The sequence below is a fragment of the Apium graveolens genome, chromosome 10, assembly GCF_009905375.1.
Source record: "Apium graveolens cultivar Ventura chromosome 10, ASM990537v1, whole genome shotgun sequence".
Lineage (NCBI taxonomy): Eukaryota > Viridiplantae > Streptophyta > Magnoliopsida > Apiales > Apiaceae > Apium > Apium graveolens.
Window position 1 is genome coordinate 166943980 of NC_133656.1, and position 26030 is coordinate 166970009.

General features: G+C 38.7%; 1 protein-coding gene and 2 non-coding genes across 3 annotated transcripts; 2 read left to right on the forward strand and 1 right to left on the reverse strand.

The window, feature by feature from the left end:
- Positions 1 to 16345: 16345 nt before the first annotated feature.
- On the forward strand, positions 16346 to 16452 carry LOC141694877 (small nucleolar RNA R71). The gene has a single exon (XR_012564158.1). It is a non-coding gene; the product is annotated as a small nucleolar RNA R71 (small nucleolar RNA).
- A 2057-nt stretch (positions 16453 to 18509) lies between these two features.
- LOC141691274 (uncharacterized) lies at positions 18510 to 22161 on the reverse strand. Its single transcript, XM_074496011.1, has 6 exons — positions 21321 to 22161; positions 20054 to 20283; positions 19835 to 19913; positions 19023 to 19294; positions 18736 to 18835; positions 18510 to 18652 (listed from the first exon to the last, which is right to left on the reverse strand). The coding sequence occupies exons 1-6, from the start codon at positions 22159 to 22161 to the stop codon at positions 18510 to 18512; spliced, it is 1665 nt and encodes a 554-aa protein (XP_074352112.1).
- A 1125-nt stretch (positions 22162 to 23286) lies between these two features.
- On the forward strand, positions 23287 to 23393 carry LOC141694800 (small nucleolar RNA R71). The gene has a single exon (XR_012564083.1). It is a non-coding gene; the product is annotated as a small nucleolar RNA R71 (small nucleolar RNA).
- Positions 23394 to 26030: the final 2637 nt, after the last annotated feature.

Below are 26030 nucleotides of genomic sequence, written 5' to 3' on the forward strand. Positions count from 1 at the left end.
CAGTGACTTATAACCTGTAGCTCTGATACCAAACCTGTGGCGCCCTCCAAACCCGGGTCCGAAGTTTGGGGTCCACACACACACCTTAATTATAACCTGCTTATAACAATAATAAAGATAATAATAATATATGCAGTGACCCTACTTACCAACCACCGCGGACCGCAACAGGTTAAAGTATGCACACAAGCCAAACATACTAATATATTACAAACCGTTCAAATCCCAACTATTTCAAATTCAAACTGAGTATTAAACATTATTACAAACTTTTACAAACTTAAATTATTCCAAAAGAAGCCTACTAGCTCAGCTTTCTCAACCTGAACCCCTAGCTCTCGCGCTGGACTGGGGATCCTCTTTACCAACTGGTTCCTTTTTAACTGGAAAGAATATAAACAACATCGCACAAATGAGCTAACTAGCTCAGCAAGTCACAATGACAAAACTGAGAATAATGATCATCAGGTGAATATGATTATGATATCAAGTGAACAATGGATTAGGATTTAGAATTGGATATTATACTTTTAATTTAAAAACCAAGGTTAGGCTGCTGATCAGTCACGCACTAACCCCGAGCAAGGCACACAGCATTGCTCTAACTACTGGATCCAAGGCACACATTGGCCTAACTTGACCATTATATGGTCTGACCACGAATCTGGTCCACAATTTTATAAAAACAATCCAATTCTAGCATAATAACAGAATATGCAATAATAAACAATAACCGAAATCATTAACAACAATAAATGTTTAACAATGAAAGGGTTTAAATCCTTGTAAGGATCAACAAGGTACTTTCAAAGCTTGAATGCTGGGTAATGAAAGAATTGGATAACAAAGGAAACAACGTTTCAGGGTTTCAAGGATTTGGTCTTTCAAAGCATAAGATATCATAGATTGAGTATATAATAATTCAGTTCAGTGTCTGGTATTTAGTTTGTATGTATTTGTGGAGTAGTATCGTAGATTTGTGGTTCGTGTTTGGGTATACAATAATCAATGGATTAGAAAGAATATGGTTCATAGCTCAAGAACAATAACTAAAATCAGGATTTAGGTTTCCGTGCTTCAAAGCACTTGCAATGTCAACAAGACTATCAAGAATTACAATATCTCGAGAAAGTTCAGAATACTTGCCTGATATTAGCTTACTATCCTGCACTTGCTTTCAATCACAATCGTCTTACTCCTCAACTACCTGTTTCCCTTTCCTACGCCTTGCATCTTCTGCTCACATATCATATGCATCTATCAATCATCAACTCACAGGATTCTATTCAACACATACTTCTATCTACTCTTCGTTTTACCCAAATCCATTTAACGGATTGAAATCTATGCAATAACCAAGTAAACACCGAATATATAGACCGATAGTCAAACAACAGGTCACATATAACACATAATACATCACGTAATCAATGACATATCATTTATAAAGAAGTCTCGGGTCATAAATATGCTTTCGGGTATTTAAAATAATTTTTAAAACATTTTTCGGAATTAAAACGGGTCGTTGGATCAATTTTGGAATAATAAACAGGGTTCGGTTGGCCAATTCTGGCTCCGAAACAATTTTAGAATAATTATCGAGCCTTGGAAATAATTTAGAATAATATTTTAAAGTTCGAAACTATTTTTCGAAATTTTTAAATTATTTTTAAATAATTAAATCTAATTAAATAATTAATTAAAAATCAATTAATAATTAATTAAATCAATTAATCAATTAATTTTCAAATTAATTGACTAATTAATCAATTAAAAATTAACTGAAATTAATTAACTAATTAATTCAGATTTATTTGTGAATAAAAAATAATTTTCGGAATTAAAATAATAATTTTAAGAATTTTCAGAAATTAAAAACGAATTTTTATAATAAAAATAAATAGGAAATATGATTTTTTAAACATTTTTAAAACAGAAATCCAATTTTTGCAAAGTCTGGAAACTACAGGGACCAAACTGCATCGTTTTCAAAACTGCAGGGACCAAACTGCAATTTTGCAGTCCAGTCGCCGGAAAAAGTCGGGGGTGGCCGGAGAACACGTTCCCGGCGTCCTCACCCCACCAACACCTCCAGATCACATCTACAGGTTACCAGGAACACAACCATGCAATCAAAACAACCTAACAATCCCTGAGTTGGCCGGAATTTGGCCGTGAAATTTTCCAGTTTCCGGCGAACATCGGAAAACTTCAAAACACAACTCCCTTCTCTACAGACCTCGTTGGTTCATGAGACTTATACGACTAGATTGCAAATTTCACAGAGAACACAACCCACTATAACACAACATCAATCTATCACAGAATAAGAAACCCCCAAATTTCAATTAAGAACATTCATACGGGTTATAAACCCTAATTTTAAAATTCGAAAATCAAACTCAAATTTGAACATGTTATTGAACTCCAAATCAGACGTATGACATATGAAAATCATCAGGAAAACAAGCTCTACAACATGCAATCATCAAATCATACAAACAATCATCCGAACAAAAATTCATATTTTTAATAAAATAAATTCGAAAATAAATAAATTTTTAGAAAAATAACCTTGATTTCTGCAGGTGTATGGATTACAGAATCTGGTAGAGCTCTTCAAGACCTTCAGATTGGTTACTCGAGCTTTCCAAACCGAATTCAATAACACCTCCAAATGCTTGTTTGATTCTTAGAACAGTTTTAGGAAATTAGGGTTTTTCTCTGAAAATTATATAATTATCTGTCTGCAAATGATTTTGATACGAAATAAAATACGGTAAAAGGCTATTTATAATTACGGAAAATTAGTATCCCGTTGGATCATTTTAGATATAAAATGGTACGTTTATTTATAAAACTTGATCCAAACGGTATCGGTTTTCGGGATAATTATCCAAATCAGTACAATTTGTACTGCGGTCTTGGTCTCAGCGCCTAGTTACGTATTATGAAGTGATAATTGTGATAGTTTAATAAAAAGCTCCCGTTTACCGAGAATACGGGTTTTATTGATTTACCGAAACGAATATTGTATCGAAAATGTTGCGCCGGGACCCGCGCAGGACAAACCGTACGCCGGATCGAAAAAGTCGAAACATGGAATATGCTCGGAATATTACAATTAGGTTAGGAAGGAGTTCTCGGAAGAGTTTCGGGTTCCAAAAACGTAACAACGGTTGACGTCGGTTGGTTCCCGTTTTTTTATAAAATAGATTTTAATTACCCGGAAAAAGGATTTTAGAAATTTCATATGATTCTTATAAATCCATAAATCAACATAAAAATAATTAAGAAGATATAACAATTATCTATATTTTATTTTGGACATATAAAAATTAAAATACTCAATTAATATTATTTTTGAATATTCAAGTACAGATAACACTTAACAATTAGCTTACAGAATAGATACTGAACACACATAATAATTATATAATAGCAAAAATAATTACACGATATATCCCAGATATTACATATGTGGCCTCTTTCACCATTATTGTAGCATTTGACATTTGAGTTCTCTCCTCTGTCAGACTTTCCTTTATCTTCAGACTTTCTGAATCCTTTCTTATCAGAACTTCCACTTTTCCTGGAAAACTTCTTGCCTTTTCTAAATTTCCTGTAGGCTATCTTTGTGATACCCTTCACCATAAGAGCACACAATTTCATCATCTCTTCATCAGCATCCATTTCAGGTAAACCTTCAGTTTCTGAATCATCATCATCAGAATATGATGACTCTGAATCAGACTTTATGATGAGAGCATTTCCTTTGCCCCTCTTTGAGGCAACAACTTTAGGAGATTCCTCCTTAGCTTTAAGAGCAACTGTCATTGACTGTCTTCCATGCCTCTTGCTCCTTTAATCCATCTCAAGTTCATGAGTCTTGAGCATACCATAAATTTCATCAAGAGTAGTTTCAGTAAGGTCATAGTTGTCTCTTATGGTAGTAGACTTCAAATCCCAACTTTAAGGAAGAGCTAAAAGGAATTTTAGATTTGAATCTTTAAGATCATATTCCTTGTCCACCAGTGACAGATCATTCAAGAGTTTGGCAAACCCGTCATATAAATCAGTTAATAACTCATCAGCTTTTGAGTCAAAGTGCTCATACTCTTGAGTGAGTATAGTCTTTCTGTTCTTCTTGATTGCATCAGTTCCCTGGCATCTTGTCTCCAAAGCATCCCATATCTCCTTTGCATTCTTGCAATGAATTACCCTGTTTGACATGACATTATCAATGGCACTATGCAGCAAATGCCTTACCCTTGCATCCTTGGAAATAGATGAGATGTCTTCAGCTGTATACTCACTTTTCTCCTTTGGTATGGTCTTTGCTGGTTGATCAGCAACTACAACAGAGAGCTTGGTTGGCTTATGTGGTCCTTCATTAATTCGGTCAAGGTATTCTGGATATTTAGCTTCCAGAAACATAGCCATCTTCACTTTCCATATGGGATACTCAGAAGGTCTCAGTATGGGAACCCTAATAGTCTCATATCGACTTTGGGTTTGAGTGTTTTGAGTTTCCTTAGTTTTGGTGGGCTTGGTTGGAGTTTGTGTTTCTTCAGACATGATTGTTTGGATCTTTACTGTATGTGTGTTAATAGATAAGCTCTAATACCACTTGTTAGGTCACACAATACTGTAGAAGGGGGTTGAATACAGTGTTTATACAATCAAATCGATTTAACACAAGTATGTAACAAAGATCAAGTATATTAAATAAACTTTGTTACAATAAGAAATGTGTTCTCTCTCAATGATGAACAAATATCACTAAGAGCTGCTAGGTTACAATGTATAATCTTCTCGATAATGATAACACATATAGTGTAAACCCTAAGTCTGTGTTTATATAGTACACAGTTACAAGATAACTTCTAATTGATATGGAATACAATTCTGTCTCCTAAAATATATCAATCAGATATCTTCTACAAGTCTTCCAGTCTTCTAACTCTTTCCATGCGTATCTTCTTTTATTTTAGTCTCGATCTTCTCCTGTAAATCAGTTTCCTTCCTTAACTGAAAGTCTTCCCGCACTTAAGTTTCGATATGACCTTAAGTTCTGACTTCCATTAAGTCCTGATTCCAGTAAGTCATGTTGTTAAGTTCTGAAAACTAAACACAAATCATATTAGACATGATATCTTAAATATATCTAACAACAGTCTAATTGGGGCTTGGGCCATAGAAAAATACGGGCCTTTTACAGACGGCCCCACGGTCTAAGAACCCGGGCCTTGATGGACTGGACTAAACCCAAGACTATCCGGGTAACTTGTCGTCCAAACAAGATCAGCTACAACATTCATCAATTTCCATCCTGTGTTCTTCGCTTTCTTCGTGAAAATAACTTCAAATGAACATAATTTGCTCTGTAATTCCCGCAACCTCCGAATTCGTGTTGTTACGAATTTCTCCCAACAACAATTACTTTCTAGAATTATTGGTGCCATGAGAATAGAAATCGGTAAAAAAAGTTTTTTTTTCAAAATTAGATTAAATATTTGATAATAATTTTTATCAAACCATATATTTCACCTAAATTTTAGCAAAAAATTGGTGGTGTTGTATGTAACATCAATGCCAGAGATATGTTTACGAAAAATTTGTTGGACAAATTTTTGAATAAAAATTAACATAGATTTTATTTTCTTAATTTGTAACTCATGATTTTAATTTTAGTCCAACAATCCCCTACATGAATAATAACGTACTTTGCACTCTATTTTCTTTATTCGTAATTTATGAATTTTGATTTTTGTAACTCTAATGATTTCATTTGATGATTAATTTTGATGTTTGTAAGTTATATTTTTCTTTTTCCTATGATAAAGGGCCATTGCCTTACTATTTTTTACACAAATATCATATAAGTATCATTTTTCTTGAATTCATATTAAAACCCAAAAAGCTGTATTTGATCGATTTGATCAATTTGTAGAAGGCGAGTATTTAATTGCTTTAGACTAGTTTTGTTAGTTGTATTCTGGGAGGGAGACGAAAGTCACAATACTTTCAAGCACCAAGCTTATCTGTTTTCAGGATAGCACGGTATTCACGTGTCTTGAAATATGATTTCTATATTTAGTTCATTTATTCTTGATTTTAGGTAACTTCTAAATTATACTCCCGCGAAATTTAGGAACAATTGTCTATCATTTTTGTCATGTATCTACCATTTTTGTTTAATATCTATTTTTTAATTAAGAATTCAGGAATACAACTAGTAAAAATGAGAAGGGTGTAGTAAAAGAAGAAACATAATTTTTTAAAAAAATAACCATTTTTGGAAAAAATTAATAAAAATAATCATTCTGGCCGCTTTTGGATACTCCACCAGTCGGTAATCCTTAGCTATATATTTGTATAAGATACCGGTAACTGTATATTCCACTGATACTTTAGTGACAGTTGGGTATCACAATTAATTTTGGGTAGTTCAAAGACATAAAAAAATAGATCAGCATTGTACTTAGACCTGGCAAGATGGCTCTATATCTGAAGAACCAAATTGAAATTCTTGAAAAATGAGATCCGATCCGAGATTCGAATGATATATGTTCACACAAAAACACGCAAGCGTACGTGGTCGCAAGTAGTATAAGATTAAGTTTAGTTCGTTCCCATAGAGACTGGTTTTATTCAGAATGTGCACTTATGCAACAATGTATGATTATTATTCACTGATATGACAAGTATCAAATTGAGTTTGATTATTTCAAAAGTAATTATGCTAGAATGAATTAACTAAGAGATTAAAATCAAGTTACTTATGTGAAATAAAACATGGGATTCCAACTTCATTAAATACTTCATTCAGAGTTTATGCCTTTAATCATAGTATGTGACGGTTATAATAACTAATCAGACAACACGAAATTAGTACATGCTATCTTTCAATATACGTATACCCTACCACTCAGCATCCACAAATTAGATAGAAGTTGGCCGACACCAATTATGTTTAGACCCTATATATCTATAAGATTTGATAATATAATGGTTTAAGATCAATTTATCCATTGAGATCACATAGGGCAGCGTAAGATGGTTAAAATTACACTACGAATCATGCATGTTAAAACATCCATTAACCTATGCTAGCATGACAAGTACTAAACCCCTATATCCACTTTCACATTCAATAGAGATTAACAATAAAACTTAGATGTTAGCTACGCATCCAAGAAGATTGAGCACAACCATACGAGGAAATCAATAATTCATCACACACTGAAAACTTTAAGGCAATCAACTACTAAACTCCATAAATAAATCTGTTAGAATCCCATGATAACGATTAGTTCATAATCGAACGGCTTGTCATAATGGGTTACAATGAAAACATGATAGTAAAAAGGTTCTGAATACTACAAGAGAATATTAAAGTATTAAGGTTTAGAAAACAAATCTGAAACGAGCATCCAAAGTATCGCCTAATTTGAAGAATACAAAAATAAGATGTAGAACTAGATCTTCTTCTTCTTAGCCGTCTTGTGCTCTCCACTTTTGGTTTTACCCTTCAGTTCCCCCCTTCTGATTGATATCTTATGATAATCATAGTTTGAGATTACTTTGACCACACGAAACTTCCAATCAGAATAAAAATATGATTTCTTTCTGCACGACCTAGCGCAGGCACACCAAGACATAGTGCGGGAGCGCTGACCTTCTTTTCAAGCAGCGCGGGCGCGCCAAGGTAGAGGGAAGCCACGATTGCCTTCTGCCAAAAAAATCTGCTTTCTTTGTTTCTCGCTCTGCTCCTATGGCAAGCTTTCGCCCTTTATTTCATGATCTCATTCCACCATAGAAGCATAGAAAAGTCCATTCCTGCCTCTAGTTATAACTCTGCAAAGACTAAAAAATGCATCAAAAATACCACATACTTGAGGTCAAGTCATTAACTTAATCCGATATAAGGCATCCTAAATGGATATAAAATCCACTTATCACACCACAAAACTTAAATCGATGCTTGTCCTCAAGCATAAACAGACTCGACAATACATGAACGAATGCAACTAAATGAATGAATGCAACTAAATGACAATACAATGATCCCCTCGAAGTAACCATAACCAGATCAATAAGCCAATATCTCTAAGAATGCAATAACTTTAAACAGAGCTCGACTAAATCCCATATATTAACTTACAAGCATAGAAACATGAGTGTGTGTTTTGCTTATTAGATATACTCCCAACACTAGATCAAAACCATATCCTATTCTTCGCCAAAACAATCACAAGCTCATAAATAGAATGAACGCTAAACAAATCATGACTCCAAAACACCTCCATCATCACTGGAGTTAGACAAGGATTCATGCTACAACAATGAACACATCAATACAAATGCTTATTTAACCATGCAATGGATGAGGCCCCGAAAGACTTATGCAATAATATCCATGTAGCGAGCGTTAGGTTAGCGGATCCCAGAATGAACAAGCCTTAGGTCACTAGGCACAAAGTCCCCTAGAACTTAATTGCTCAAGTATTAAAGAGCTCACCCATGGTTAATTCTGCATAATCAGTAACTAACATAATTTTTTTTCCTTTTCTCTTTTTTTCCCTTTCTTTTTTATTTTTTTTTTCTGGAATGAATGTGTTTCACTCCATCTCATCCATCCCTAGACGACTCATAAATATGAGCGGCTACTAGCCTTTTGACGCCTAACTTTTATTAACAACTAGCAATGAAATCCATGGTTTCCCCCAGTTTATATTTTAGTGCTCCTTCGTCATCAAGGGAATAACAAACATTATAAATATAAACAAGTGATTAAATTTCAACAACCAAACCAGTATGGCCCTGATCTAGTCCAAAAGCAACCGAAAAGACTTGTGAATAGGCTTTGCTTCTGGACATGTAAGTCAATTCATAAGAACTTAATCATCCCTCTATTCATCATCACCACACCCAAATCAACACCGACTTACCAACCGGAAATAGCTCATCCTACGGGATCATGTTATATGTTATGCAAATGCAACTAAATGGACTCACATAATATACATAAACAAATATGCAAATAATTATGGTCTATATGAATAGTAATACAAGACTATGAATGAACTACCACTACACATGCAATATGATTCCTATATGAACATGACTTTACTACCACCAATCCTTAAATTCCCACCCTCAAACTTAAAATATTTAATCACCTCATTGAAGGCAATATTGAGGATAGCAAGAGCATACCTAACTGTCGGCAGGATCACCCTCTTCAGGTGGAGAATCAAGCGGCGGATACAATGTGTTAGCTTCAAAAGCTGGCCAATCAACCTCTACACCAGTGGCTCGAAAAGCACTACCTAGCGCTTGTGTCAAGTCCTTCGCAAAATGACGGTGGATGTCATGCATAGCATCAATACGCCGAGTCAACCGTCTATACTGAGCATCACCAAAACCAGACCTATCAACTGCATGATGCGTACGAAAGGATCCCTCGGTAGGCACGGGAGGATGCGGTCGACCACCCTCTATATCATCATAAATATACCCCAACCCCTTGTCATGAGGCACACCATCGTCCCATTCCTCCATCCTAGAAATCATAAAATGATCAATAGGAGCACTCGGCATCTGAAACTGCTCCTCCTCAGACCACCTAACACCCACAGTTGTGCACAATTTAGTAACAACAGAGCCATGAGGAATCACCCCTGTCGTCCCACCTCACAGAAATTGAAGCATGCTCTGATGAATGACATAACTAAGATCAATGTACTCCTCATTCAGAATCCCCCATAAGAGTATGGCTCGTCCACAGTAACCTCATGCGAATGCGAAGAAGGCAGAATATTAGCACACAGAAACAAATTCCAGGCCCTTGCATACCTGTTCATGGCAGAAGCAGGAAAGGTGGGCGGCTCAGTTGTTCCTGCCTTGAATTTCCATGCTATACCCGGAACACATAGCTCCTCTAAGATATAATCCAAATCCAAATCAGCGCGGGTCTTGCGCGTTCAATCTTCCGCACCCCTAGGCTTTTCAAGTTGATGTAGAACTCGGCGAATAACAGCAGGCCGATATTTCACAATTAAACCCCGAACCATAGAAAATCCATTCTTCTCAGCCTTAGCATTAGCATAAAACTCCTGCACAATGCTTAATGGAACCGCGGATGGTGCCTCACAAAAGCTATCCCAACCCATATCCGCAATCGTTTCCACTAACTGCACATCCAGAGCCGTAGGCAAGAATACCCTCTTCGTTGTCACTGATTTAGACATCAATCGAGAAAATTCCGCTTGTGCCTCCGGTGAAGTGAATTTTTTATTACCGCCACCCATACTAGAGTCCTCTGTAGACTGTGTTACTCCGAACCGTCACTTCTGGTCGTCGTACCCGTGTCGACCGACCCGACACGGGACACGACGCGGGATACAGGGCGGATTCGCCATCCCGAAAACCGACCCTTCGTCCTTGTCGCCGAAAAAGTTACACATGGTGTTTCAAAATTTATGTTTTCCGGTATGAAATTTATGTTTACTGCTATGATTGTTTCCACTTTAGTGGTTTATTTCAGGTATTGGTTGATGGTTTTGAGAAGAAAATCAAGAAATATTGGACACAGAGGTAGAAAGAAGAATAAGGTAGATGAAGAAGACGATATTGCCTCGTAAGAAGTGCAATTTGAAGACAGATGTCTGATTTATATAGTAATAATGAGCTGTACAATATAATATAAAATAGTGCATACACGTTAAAGTCAAATTAGGAGTTCTTGGTTTGTACTACTTTGTAATATCCGGCTTGAAATATTTGACTGTGTCTTTTTATTCTCTTATAAATATATTTGTATGTACATTTTTATTCTTTAAAATACTTATAAAAACTCATTTTCTATTCATTAACTTTTACAAATAACAACTCAATTTAAAAATAACCCCTCTCCTTCACTATCAGCTTCGATAACAGCCTTGTATACTCTACTTTAGCCTCCGGAGTAACAAATCGAGGCCTCGTACCCCCAACACTCGAAGAATCGGTAGTGGCGGGGTTAGTGTTGCTGCTAACTTGAGTGTGGGCACTCTTAGGTGCCATTGGAATTTCTATAAGTGAGAAAAGAGAAGTGTATAGAGAGATATAGGGTTTGAGAATAAAAGTATGATGGAGATGGATGTGTATAAGTATATGTATATATAGAGATTGAGAAATTAGAATAAAAGTAGGATATGAATATGAGATTAGTGGGGGTAATGGTATGTTTTGAAGGCTCAAATTTCGGGTATAAGGAAGGAGGGTAACTGTTGTTGACTCTAATTGTATTTTTGATTTTCTGGTTTCTTTTATTTTTCGGTTCCGGGAGGTCAGCGCGGCCGCCCCACCAGGTAGCGCGGCCGCGCCGTGTCTCTGCTATTGCAGCGTGGCCGCCCCGCTTCCCAGCATGGGCGCGCGCAGCTTCTATACTTTCAGCGCGGCCACCCCGACAGGAAGTGCGGGCGCGCCGTGCTCTAGTAGAAAATACCCTATTTTTTTATTTTTTTGATTTTTTTGTCTTTTCTTTAGTTCTTTCCTTCCTTCAATCTTCGTTTCTTCCTACTAATGTACAACAAGCTTGGGTTTCCTCCCAAGAAGTGCTTGGTTTACGTCGCTAGCTTGACGTAGAATTCCGAGATCAACTGGACAATAGAACGGCACTAACCACCTCACGGTTTTCCGAACTTCCATAGTAATGCTTCAGACGTTGTTCATTCACCTTAAATGCTTGACCTGGATCATTCTCAAAAAATCTCCACCGCTCCATTTGGAAACACAGTTTTGATAATAAACGGCCCTGACCACCTCGACTTCAATTTTCCAGGAAAAAGACGGAGACGAGATTTGAACAAAAGAACTTGTTACCCCGACACAAATGATTTGAGCACTAGACCCATATCGTGCCACCTCTTGACTTTCTCCTTGTACATTTTGTTGTTCTCATACTCTTGAAGTTGAAATTCATCGAGTTCATTCAATTGAAGCATCCTTTTCTTACCAGCTGCATCCATATCAAGGTTCAATTCTTTAAAGCCCAATATACTTTGTACTCTAACTCCTCAGAAAAATGACATCCTTTACCATAAACTAATTGAAACGGTGACATGCCTAGTGGAGTCTTGAATGCTGTTCGATATGCTCAAACAGCTTCATCCAGCTTCAAAGACCAATCCTTTCTCGATGGACATACAACTTTCTCCAGAATACGCTTGTTCTCTCTGTTAGATACCTCAGCTTGACCATTAGTCTGAGGATGGTAGGCAGTAGCAATGCGATGATTCACATTATATCTCTGCATCATAGCAGTGAACTTGCGATTGCAGAAATGTGATCCCTCGTCATTGATTATGACTCTTGAAGTCCCAAATCTTGTGAATATCTGCTTGTGAAAAAAATTGAGCACTACCTTCGCATCATTCATTGGCAAAGCCTTGACTTCCACCCATTTTGAGACTTAATCGACCGCCAACAAGATATACTGATTATTATAAGATGGCCCCATGAAGTCAATTCCCCAAATATCGAAGACCTCAACCTCGAGAAGCACATTAAGAGGCATCTCATTCTTCTTTAACATATTACCAACACGCTGACAGTGATCACACTTCAAAACAAACTGATGCGCATCCTTAAACAATGTAGGCCAGAAGAATCCTGCTTGAAGGATACGAGCTGCTGTCTTTTCTCCACCATAGTGGCCTCCATAAACAGTTGAATGGTAGTCTCGCAAGATACCCTTCGTCTCGATGTACGAAATACATCTCCTGATGATTTGGTCAGCTTTCTGGCGAAACAAAAATGTCTCATCCCACATGTACCACTTCACTTCATGAAGAAACTTCTTCTTTTGAGCGAAAGTTAAGTCCGGGGGCATAAAGTTGCTCACAAGGTAGTTCACAATATCTGCGAAGCACGGTTCTTCTTCTTGCACCCCAAACAATTGCTCATTGGGAAAAGACTCATTTATCAATGTCTTATCCTATAAAGTTGTACTTGGATCTTCTAAACGCGAGAGATGATCAGCAACTTGATTCTCGGTACCTTTTCTATCCTTGATCTCCAACTCAAATTCCTGAAGTAAAAGAACCCATCGAACCAGTCTAGGCTTCGAGTCCTTCTTTGAGACGAGATAGCGAATTGCAGCGTGATCAGTGAAAACTGTCACCTTCGTCCCAAACAAATAAGATCGAAACTTCTCAAAATCGTAGACAATGGCTAAGAGTTCCTTCTCAGTAGTAGTATAGTTCATTTGAGCACCATTGAGGGTCTTACTAGCATAGTAGACCACAATAAATATATTGTTCTTCCTTTGCCCAAGAATTGCTCCAACTGCATAGTCACTTGCATCGCACATCATTTCAAAAGGCTCATTCCAATCAGGTGCAGTTATGACAGGTGTCGTAATCAAACTCTTCTTTAAGCTCTCAAAAGCAGCTGGACACTCATCATTAAACTTGAAAGGGACATCTTTCTCTAATAAATTGCACAATTGTTCAGAGATTTTAGAGAAGTCCTTGATGAACCGCCTATAGAAGCCCGCATGACCAAGGAAACTGCGGATCCCCTTAACAGAAATTGGTGGAGGAAGGTTTTCAATGACCCCCACCTTGGCTTTGTCCACTTCAAGACCTTTACTGGAGACCTTGTGCCCAAGAATGATGCCATGTTGCACCATTAAGTGACATTTCTCCCAGTTGAGAACTAGATTGGTCTCAACACACCTTTTAAGAACTGCGCCAAGATTTTGCAAGCACTCGTCGAAAGAATCCCCGAACACAAAAAAAATCATCCATGAACACCTCCACATTCTGATCAGTCATGTCAGAGAAGATAACCATCATACTTCTTTAAAATGTTGCAGGTGCACCACATAACCCAAAAAAAACTCTTCTGAAGGAAAACATACCAAACAGACAAGTGAAGGTAGTCTTTTCCTGATCTTCTGGAGCAATGCAAATTGGATTATACCCCGAATAGCCATCTAGAAGATAATAGTATTCATGCCCAGCCAACCTGTCAAGCATCTGATCAATGAAAGGAAGTGGAAAGTGATCTTTCCTCGTGGCTTCGTTCAGCTTCCTGTAATCCATGCAAACTCTCCACCCCGAGACTGTTCGAGTATGAATGAGCTCATTCTTCTCATTAGCAACCACTGTGATGCCTCCTTTCTTCGGCACATACTGAACTGGGCTCATCCAAGAACTGTCAGAAATAGGATAAATAATCCATGCATCTAGCCAATTGAGAATTTCCTTCTTCACGACCTCCTTCATGATCAGATTTAGCCCTCTCTGTTGCTCAATAGTTGGCTTACTTCCTTCCTCTAGCAGAATTTTATGCATGTAATAAGAAGGGTTGATTCCCTTGATATCTGCTATAGTCCATCCAATTGTCGATTTGAACTCAGAATTCTTTTAGAGCTTTTCCTCATCACTACCTGAAGTCAGATGCAATAATAATAGACAAAGTAGATGCATCACCTAAAACGCATACCTCAAGTGTTCAGGCAAAGGTTTAAGCTCGAGTGTAGGAGCTTCCTTAATAGAAGGCTTGAGACGCCCCCCCAGCATTTTTGAGTTCTGACATTCCAAGAGATTCAAAAGGCATATCCAGGCTTCGCTTCTAAGGAGAAGCATTCAAATTCTACAACTTCTCATCACCTTCATCATCTTTACTATCTTAATTCCCCATCAAGACTTTCTCCAAGGCATCAGACCTTAGCATTTGATCAAGTTCTGAAGTAACCACAGAATCGACCAATTCCACTTTTAAGCACTCCTCATTATCAGTAAGGAATTTCATGGCATTGAATACATTAAAAGTCACATCCTGATCCAGTACTCGCATAGTGAGCTCACCCTTCTATACATCAATCAAGGTTCAGCCAGTAGCCAATAATGGTCTTCCCAAGATTAGGGGAATCTTTTTATCCTCCTCGAAATCAAGAATTACAAAGTCAGCAGGAAAGATGAGTTTGTCCACCTTGACCAAGACATCCTCCACAATGCCTCGTGGATATGCAATAGAATGATCGATCAACTGCAAGGACATATATGTAGGCTTTGGATCAGGTAAATCCACTTCTTGAAGATAGACAAGGGCATCAGATTGATGTTAGCTCCCAAATCACATAAACATTTGTCGAATGACAACTTTCTGATGGTGCAAGGAATAGTGAAGCTTCCAGGATCTTTAAGCTTCGGAGGCAGCTTCTGTTGCAGCACGGCACTGCATTCCTCTGTCAGAGCAACGGTCTCTAAGTCATCGAGTTTCACTTTTCTTGAGAGAATACCTTTCATAAACTTCGCATAGCTAGGCATCTGTTCAAGAGCTTCAGCGAAAGGTATGTTGATATGAAGTTTCTTGAACACCTCCAGAAACTTAGCAAACTGCTTATCCAACTTTTGCTTCTGTAGCCTTTTAGGAAAATGAGGTGGAGGATAAATCTGTTTCTCCCCTGTATTACCCTCAGGAGGAGTGTGTTCCACAGTTTTCTTCCTTGGTTCCACTTCTGCTTCCTTCTGCACATCTTCATCAGCCACAACTTCATCTTCTGAAACCTGAGATTTTTCGGGGTTCGCAACCTTCCCAAACCTCAATATAATTGCCTTAACCTGCTCTTTTGCTTCCTTCTTGCCTGGAACTTCTATGTCAGTAGGGAGTGTACCAAGTTGTCGATTCAGCAAGGCATTGGCAATTTGCCCAATTTGATTCTTCAAGGTCTTAATCTTGGCTCTTGCACATGAGCCTCAATTCCTCCAAGTCAGATTTTTTATTAGACTTTTGAAGTTGGAGTTGTTGTCTTGGTGCATATTGCGGTTGTTGAAAACCAGGAGGATTGAATTGCTTTGCTTCATACTACTGACAAGGCTGATGCACCGTATTCTGATTGTTGATCCAGCTGAAGTTAGGATAATTGCGGTTGTTGGGATGATAGGTGGTTGGAACTGGTTGCTGTGACCTCTGAAAGTTGCTCACGAACTGATCTGATTCACTAGAAATAGCACACTACTCCGTCTCATGCACACCAGCACAAAGCTCACAAACACTAGTAATCTGATTAACTCCATAATTAGCCAAAGAATCCACATTCATCGTTAAAGCCTTAAGTTGAGCAGCTATAGCAGTAGCTGCATCTACCTCCAGAATTCCTGCTACCTTTTCTTAAGGTAGTCTCTGAGAAGGGTTCTGGTATTCATTAGCAGCCATCAGTTCAATTAACTCATAAGCTTCATCATAGCTCTTCGCCCGTAAGGCTCCGCCTGATGCTGCATCAAGCATGGGTCTAGACTGTGCTCCCAAGCCATTATAAAAGTAGTTGATAATCATCCAGTCAGGCATCCCATGATGAGGACACTTTCTAAAAATCTCCTTATTACGATCCCAAGCTTCACATAAAGAGTCTCTCGATTGTTGCGCAAATTGAGTAAAAGCGTTTCTGATTGCAGCTGTCTTTGCCATAAGGAAGAATTTAGTAAGAAACTTTTGAGCAAGATCTTACCAAGTAGTAATAGAGCTTGGTGGTAGATAATGCAACCAACACTTAGCTTTATCCCTCAGAGAGAATGGAAAAAGCCTCAGCTTAACAGCATCTTCAGAAATGGTGTTGAATTTGAAAGTGTCACAGATCTCGATGAAATCTCTAATATGCATGTTGGGATCTTCCATTGGAGAACCCCCAAACTGGACTGAGTTCTACACCATCTGAATCGTGATAGCCTTAATTTGAAAAGTATTAGCCGCGATGGCTGGTCTGACAATGCTAGACTGAATATCATTGATCTTCGGTTGAGAATACTCCATCAAAGCCTTTGGATTCGCTGTTGGTTCTCCCATTGCAATAATAACTTGTTCTTAAATTTTCTCAACTTCTGCAAGAACTACTTCAACTTCTTCATCCGCTTTATCCAGTGTTCTCTTGCGAGATCGAGAACGCGTTAGCATAAACGCTCTCGAGAGTACCTGAAACACAACCACGCAACAAGTAAGTAGAATATCAGAGTCAATGAACTTTAGCGACCACTGATGTCAAGCACATAAACTAAAAATTAACACCGAGTCCCCGGCAGCGGTGCCAAAAAACTTGTTAGGACAAAAACATGCGCTAAAATTCACGCAAGTATACGCGTTCGCAAGTAATATAGAATTCGTTCTAGTTCGTTCCCACAGAGACTGGTTTAGGTTAACTTCAATCTATGCACTTATGCAACAATGGTATGGCTATTATTCAATGCTAAGATAAATAACAAATTGGGTTTTGATTAATCTAAGAGACTATACTAAATAGCATTAACTAAGAGAATTGAGGTTGAATCACTTATATGAGACAAACATGGGATTCTAACTTCATTACTACTTCATTCAAAGTCATTGTTCTTAATCTTAGCATGCAATGGTGATGAAAACTAATCAGATCACACGAAACTAGTAAACGCCAACTTTCGTTGCATGAATACCCTACTACCAGATATCCGCAAAAGAGATAGAAGCTGAATAGACACCAATTATATTGAGACCCTGTATGTCTATAGAATTTGACAACATAACGGTTTAATGCAAAAGTTATCTATCGCGATTACATAGGGCAAGTAAGATGGTTAAAATTACCTAAGAATCATGCATAACAAATACATGAACCTATGCTAGCATGGCAAGTTCTAAACCTATATATTCACTTTCTCTTCAACAGAGGTTAACACGCTATCTTATAAGTTCGTGACGCTCATAAGACGAATAAGCACAACCAATACTAGGATATCAAACAATCACCACACACTAAAAAATCGAAACAAATTAAGTATTAAAATCCATAAGTAAATCCGTTAGAACCCCATGATAACGATTAGTTCATAACTGAAATCATCATCACCGTGGGTTCCGATGAAATCTTGGTAAATAAACTAAGTCTTTATAAACTATATAAATAATCAAAGTAAGTTAACAAGAGTAATAGGTTCAATAATAAAGAAAATGAGCATCCAAGATTACAACTTAAGCAAAGAATCATAAGTAAAACAAGTTCTTCTTCTCCTTCGTTGAATTTGTGCTATTAGGTCTTCTCCTTGTTATCTCCTTGCTCTCCATTATAAAAAACGTCTTCAAAAAATCATTATATAGCAGCCCAAATCGACCAGAAGTCTAGCAGATCAGTATTCTGTTGAAACAGGATCTGGCAAAATGACCTGGAGCGGCCGCCCTGGGATCCGGCGTGGCCGCTCTGAGTATGGCACGGCCTCTCCCCAGTGTAGCTTGGCCATACTGAGCTTCTGGAAAAAATTATTATTTTCTTCTTTTCTTGACTGCAACTGCTGGTTTCTTCGCACACTCGACCAAGGCTTCATCCTAACACTCTTCTAGCATAAAAATAATGTAAAACCATTCATGCTTCCGATTATGCCCTGAAATGCAAAACACTACAAAAACACATCAAATACATAAACAACTTGAGTACAAAACACCCATTAGAGCCTTTATGAAGCATTCTAAGTGGATATAAATTCCACTTAACAATCACCAAAATAATGCTTCAACCTCTGACCATTAACCTTAAATGCTTGGTCTGGAAGCTTATCAAAAATTTCCACTGCACCATGCGGAAACACAGTTTTTACTCTGAACGGCCCTGACCACCTTGACTTAAGCTTTCCTGGAAAAAGTATAAGACGAGTATTGAAAAATAGGACTTGTTGACCAGGAACAAATGACTTGTGCACCTCCCTCCTATCATACCATCTCTTAACCTTCTCCTTGTATTACTTGTTGTTCTCGTAAGCCTGTAGACGAAACTCATCGAGCTCATTAATTTAGAGCATTCTCCTTTCTCCAACAGCTGACATGTCAAGATTCAGTTTCTTTAAAGCCCCGTATGCCTTATGTTCTAACTCAGAAGGCATATGACACGCCTTACCATACACCAACTGGAAAGAAGACATACCTAAAGGTGTCTTGTATGTTGTTTTGTAGGCCCAAACAGCTTCATCTAGCTTCAATGACCAATCCTTCCTTGACAAACTCACCACCTTCTCCAATATTCGCTTGATTTCTCGATTAGACGCTTCAGCCTGCCCATTAGTCTGAGGATGATAAGTTGTGGCAACACGATGATTCACACGATACCTTTCTATTAATGCAGTAAATTTATGATTGTATAAATATGTTCCCTCGTCACTGATTATTACTCGTGGAGTACCGAAATGTGTGAATATGTTCGTATGAAGAAAAGTTATCACCACCCTAGCATCGTTGTTTGGAAAAGCCTTAACCTCAACCCATTTAGACACATAATCCACTGCCAGAAGAATATATTGACTGTTGCACGATGATATAAATGGTCCCATGAAGTCTATTCATCACACATCGAAAATTTCAATTTCAAGAAGCACGTTAAGAGGAATCTCATCCCTCTTGGACATATTCCCTACCCGTTGACAGTGATCACATCTCAACACAAACTGATGAGCATCTTTAAATAAGGTTGTCCAAAAAAATCCCGCCTGAAGGATACGGGCAATGGTCTTCTCTCCCCCATAATGACCACCATACGCAGTGGCATGACAATCTCGCAAAATACCCTCCATTTCACTTTACGGAATGCACCTCTTGATTATCTGTTCTGCCCCCTTTCTGAACAAGAACAACTCATCCCATCGATACCACTTCACTTCATGTAAAAACTTCTTCCTTTGAGCATAAGAAAATTCTGAGGGAATCACATTACTCATAAGATAGTTCACAATATCTGCAAACCATGGTTCTTCTTCTTGTACCCCAAAAAGTTGCTCATCGGGAAAAGATTTGTTGATTAACGTGTTATCTTGTGAAGCTTTACCTTGATCTTCCAAACGTGATAGATGATCCGCTACCTGGTTTTTCGTACCTTTCCTGTCTTTGATTTCCAACTCGAATTCCTGAAGCAAGAGAATCCATCAAATCAATCGTGGTTTTAAATCTTTCTTCGAGACCAAATATTTAATAGCTACATGATCAGTGTAAACCTCACTTTTGTCCCAAGCAAGTAAGATCTGGATTTCTCGAACCCTTAAACAACTGCCAAAAGTTCCTTCTCCATAGTAGTGTAATTCAGCTGAGCATCATTAAGGGTTTTACTAGTGTAGTAAACTGTATGGAAAATATTCTTCTTTCTCTGACTGAGAATATCTTCAACTACAAAGTCGCTAGAATCACACATCATCTCAAACAGCTCACCCCAATCAGGTGCAGTAATAACAGATGTTGTAGTCAACTTCTTTTTCAAAATCTCGAAAGCAGCTAAACATTCTTCATCAAATTTTAAAGGAACATCCTTATCCAACAAATTGCACAAGGGTTTAGAATTTTAGAGAAGTCTTTAATGAATCGTCGATTAAAACCTGCATGAACAAGAAAACTGCGGATTCCCTTAACTGAGATTGGTGGAGGAAGATTTTCAATAGTCTCCACTTTCGCCATATCCATTTTTAGCCCTTTGCTAGATATCTTGTTCCCAAGAATGATACCTTGTTGCACCATGAAGTGACATTTTTCCCAGTTAAGCACCAGATTGGTCTCAACGCACCTTTTCAGCACCAAGCCCGGATTATGCAAACACTCATCATACGAAGATCCAAAAATGGAAAAATCATCCATGAACACCTCCACATTTGTACCAATCATGTCAGAAAATATGGTCATCATGCATCTCTGAAAAGTAGCAGGTGCACCACAGAGCCCGAAAGAAACTCGGCGGAAAACGAAATTGCTAAAAGGACAAGTAAAACTGGTCTTATCCTGATCTTCTGGGGCAATACAAATATGATTATAACCTGAGTACCCATCCAGAAGGAAATAATACTTATGACCAGCAAACCATCAAGCATTTGATCAATGAATAAGCGGAAAATGATCTTTTCTGGTGGCTTTATTCAACTTCCGATAATCCATACATACTCTCCACCCTGTGACTCTCCGGGTAGGGATGAGCTCATTCTTCTCATTAGCTACAACTGTAATGCCTCCTTTCTTAGGCACACACTGCACGGGTCTCACCCATGAACTGTCTGAAATAGGATAAATGATCCCTACATCCATCCATTTAAGAATTTCTTTCTTCACCACCTCTTTCATGATAGGATTGAGTCTTCTTTGATGTTCAATGGTAGGTTTACTTCCTTCCTGAAGCAGAATTTTATGCATACAATAAGAAGGGCTGATTCCCTTGATATCTGTTATAGTCCATCCGATTGTTGATTTAAACTCTCTCAAAATTCGCAAAAGCTTGTCTTCATCACTACCTGATAGGTTACACGCAATAATAACAGGTAATGTAGATGCATCACCTAAATATGCATACCTCAAGTGATCCGACAGTGATTTGAGCTCAAGTATAAGATCTTCTTCAATAGATGGTTTAAGACGTTCCTGAGAATTTTTTAGCTCTGCTATTCCAAGAGACTCGAATGGCATATCCAACTTCCTCTTCCATGGAGATGCATTCAACAGCTGAAGTTGTTCTGCTCCTTCATCGTCTTCAATCTCAGATTCCCCTGTTAGTGCTCTCTCTAAGGTATCTGACCTTAACAATTGCTCCATCTCCGAATTCACTACCGAGTCGACCAGTTCTACTTTATAGCACTCCTCTTCATCTGTTGGGAATTTCATTGCATTGAACACATTAAAAGTGACATCCTGATCTCGCACCCTCATTGTAAGCTCTCCTTTTTGCACATCGATCAAAGTTCGACATGTAGCTAAGAATGGTCTTCCCAAGATAATAAGAATCTTGTTATCCTCCTCAAAGTCTATAATGACAAAATCAACAGGGAAGATGAGTTTATCCACTTTAACCAAGACATCTTCCACTATACCTCTCGGATACGTGATGGACCGATCAACCAGTTGTAAGGAAATGTTTGTAGGTTTTGGATCAGGCAGCCCAAGTTGTATGAAGACAGATAATGGCATCATATTGATACTAGCTCCCAAGTCGCACAAACACTTGTCGAAAGATAACTTGCCAATAGTGCATGGTATCGTGAAGCATCCCGGATCTTTAAGTTTAGGAGGCGATTTTTGTTGCAGCATCGCACTGCACTCTTCCGTTAGAGCAATGGTTTCTAACTCTTCAAGTTTTAACTTCCGAGATAGAATACCCTTTATGAACTTTGCATAGCTTGGCATCTGTTCTAGAGCTTCCGCAAAAGGTATGTTAATTTGAAATTTCTTGAAAACCTCCAGAAACTTGGCAAACTACTTGTCGATCTTCTACTTCTGAAGTCTTTTTGGATATGGAGGAGGCGGATAGACCTATTTGTTTCCTGTATTCTGCTCAGGAGTAGATTATTCAGCATAATTTTTGTTCGTTTCCGCTTCGCCATTCTTCTGATAGAATTTATCAAGACTTCCATTTTCTGGGTCAGGGGAGAGAGCGGGCGCACTGACCTTCTGCTCGTGCACTTCTTTGTTTTGCTCAGCTGCTGATTTTTTATGGTTGGCGACTTTTTCAGATCTCAAAGTGATTGCTTTCAACTATTCTTTGACTTTCTTCTTGCCTGGGTTAGCCTCCATATCACTCGGAAAAGTTCTTTGTGGTCTATTCAATAACGCATTAGCAATTTTTCCTATTTTATTCTCCAAAGTTTTGATCGAAACCGCTTGAATTTTACACATTAGCCTCAATTCTTTCAATTCAGATTTTTCATTAGCAGACTGACCAACACTTTCATGAGCTTGTTGTTACATTCTCTGTGGTTGAAATTATTGCCTTGGTGCATACTGTTGTTGAAAACCAGGAGGGTTGAATAGCTTGGCTCCAAACTGCTGGTAAGGCTGTTGTGGATGTTGCATACCATTCTGATTATTGCCCAGCTGAAATTATGACGGTTTCGGTTATTAGGATGATAAGCGGGAGGAACTGATTGCTGTGGTCTCTGAAATTTTCTCACAAACTGTGTTGACTCACTAGATATAGCATATTGATCCATCGCATGTGTACATGCACAAAGCTCACAAACACTTGCTATCTGATGAACTCCATAATTGGTCAGAGAATCCACTTTCATAGTCAATGTCTTTGGCTGAGCCGCTATAACCATAGTTGTATCTACCTCCAGAATTCCTGCTACCTTGCCGTGTGGTAGTCTCTGAGTTGGATTCTGATATTCATTAGCAGCCATCATTTCAATTAGCTCATAAGCTTCCTCATAGCTCTTAGCCCATAAGGCTCCACCTGATGATGTATCTAGCATGGGTCTTGACTGTGCTCCCAACCCATTATGGAAGCAATTGATTACCATCCAATCATGCATTCCATGATGAAGACACTTCCTAAGCATCTCCTTGTAGCGCTCCCAAGTTTCACATAAAGATTCTCCCAACTGCTGTGCAAATTGAGTAAGAGCATTCTTGATTACAGCTATTTTTTCCTTAGAGAAGAATTTAGTAAGAAATTTCTGAGCACGATCCTCCCATTTTGTAATAGATACTGCTGGTAGAGAGTGCAACCAGCTCTTAGCTTTATCCCTCGGAGAAAATGGGAAAGTCTCAGTTTCACAGCATCTTCCGAAACACCGTTGAACTTGAAGGTGTCGCAAATCTCGATGAAATCCCTAATGTGCATATTGGGATCTTCCATTGGAGCACCCCCAAACTGGACTGAATTCTGTACCATTTGAATCGTTCCAGGCTTGATTTCAAAGGTAATAGCTGCAATGGCTGGTCTGACAATGCTAGACTGAATGTCATTGATTTTCGGTTGAGAATAATCCTTCAATGCTTTTGTTTCTGTTATTGGTTCTCCCATTGCAATGATCAATTCCGTTTCTACTTCTTCTAGTGTGTCCTTACGAGATTGAGAACGTGTTCGCATACCCGCTCGCTCGAATACCTGAAACACACAAGAAAAGTAAAATTGGTAAGAGAAATAATCAAAGTCGGTGAACTTTAACGACCATAGATGACAAGCACATAATCATACATAAAATTGTGCCTTGCACAGTTTCTATAAAATCATACATAAAATTGTGCCTCATCTTCCTCTTCACTGTGTTCTTGGTTCCTATCGTCCTGGTTATGGCTTCCCTGGTCCTCAGATCCAGGGTTCGCCCTAGTTCCAATCTTTCTTGGCGACATGATACTGATAAATTTTTGGGAATTACAACGTTAGGTCACAATCATACATAAAATTGTGCCTTGCATAGTTTCTATAATGGGGAGAATGTATCTCACAATTCTATTATATTATGACAGTTCTAATAAGAAGTGCAGTAATAATAATGATAAAAACAGTGATCTCGTCACTAAGGAACTGAACTGAAAGGAAACAAATATATACATAATGCGAGAAATACATAGTTTGATCTGGTCAAAAGTACAACAGTTCTACAGCCGTCTGCCCAAAAGTGATACACAAGAGTTTATCTGTCTAGTCAGAGAAAGGGATGTTATATACAAGTCAACTATCCCGGAAAATTGGCTCTTACTATGGCCTCGACTAACTAGACGACTAGACTACCCCATCACCGGTCCTGAATCACACCCCAGAGCGGGTCAGCTCCCACACCCTTTCCATCGCACGACGGAAGATGTAGTCAGCCTGCCTCCTAGAAATCCTGCCGTGCCTGTCCCCCTAGAGTGATCGGAGTCTCGCACGGGCCGTTAGCTCTATCCCCGTCAGCTCTCTCCTCAAGGATCGGGGTATAGTAGCCCTAGTCTCATAAGCTCGGGCACGCCTACCCGCCCTCTCCGCATCCAACTCCCTCCTGACCTCATCCAGCCGGGCCTCAGCAACTGCCACTCGGGTCCTCAGTACATCCTGAACATAGTCGTGAGCTAACAAAGACTGCCTATGGGCAGGGTCGAGAGGTGGTGAATCCGGAGCCGCTGGGGGTGCCTCCTCGGTCTGCCTAGGCTCGGGAGTATGGGTCCCTAAGCTGTCATCATAGGGTCTCCAAGATAGTGGTGGAGGGGTAGGAGCTCTGACCACCGGGAGTGAGGGTAAAGGGGTACCAGTGTACTCTACCATAGCTCCGACATGCTCCTCAGCTCCTAGGACCTCATCTGGGTCCTCCTCATCTGAACTCGCAATAACCTCCGTCTCTGACTCCTCTGAGGGGTCCTCCTCCTCCTCCTCCATCTCAGGCTCCTCCTGATCCTCGGCATCTAGCAGTGCCTCATCATGCTCCCCCTCGAACATCTCTGGGTCCTCTATCTCATGAGCCTACACATTAAATGAGCTAAGTTACTATCATGATACTTATAAGGGTTCCCGTAAGGGTTTTAACTGTCAGTGCTACTTTAACTAGTCCGACTATGAACTTGGCAAGAGTTCTTATTATCTTTGTGAGTTTATTATTATATCGTCGCATCATCTCTGAGGTTTATAACGCTTGGCTCTGATACTATTTCTGTAACACCCCCAGATCCGGGGTCGGGGATCCGGGTCGTCACGGTCTTTCTTTCCATAATATCACTTAACTTAATTAATAATAAATAACCTCATGCTGTGACCCCACACTAACACACACCACAACACGTTATAGTCTCAGAGATGAAATTGAAATAAGTATAAGTCCTTGAAACCACAATTTAAAAGTTATTACAACCCAAAATGATTACTTGACAAGTTTACAATTAATTGCCATTATATGTCACAAGTTATAATTATACATAATTGATTCCCAAAAGTAGAATGCCTGATCTACAAATAGATCTACCTCTGCAGCTATAGAAGCTACGATATCAACGGGAAGACGCGGGACGCTTCCCACGCGCTTGCGCTGGGTCTGCTTGAGTCTGGCCATCTTTCCTAACTGTTGTTATGTGATGAAGAAATGAAGCAAGAGTGAGCATTACAGCTCGCAATATAATATATAGTGTAAACAATAATGCAAGTATCTAAATGGATAACTTACTAGAATCCTTTATCAAGTGTAAGGTAATTACTTACTGGATATAAGCTTAAAGGAAGATGAAGTTACCAATTACTTCACTATACTTATACCATTTTTAGAAAACTGCTTGAACTACCACTGTTCAAAGTATAATAAGTT

What these genes read in the sequence shown, in the direction of transcription:
- LOC141691274 (XM_074496011.1), bottom strand. Translation starts at nt 22,161, where the DNA reads ATGCCAAGCTATGCAAAGTTCATAAAGGGTATTCTATCTCGGAAGTTA. An exon ending in TGGAGAAGGAACTTTTGGCA is followed by an intron (nt 19,914 to 20,053) that starts GTTGTTTAAGGG and finishes CTCTTGCTTCAG; the next exon opens with GAATTCGAGTTGGAAATCAA. An exon ending in AAGGAGAAGGTTAAGAGATG is followed by an intron (nt 18,653 to 18,735) that starts GTATGATAGGAG and finishes TACTTTTTCCAG; the next exon opens with GAAAGCTTAAGTCAAGGTGG.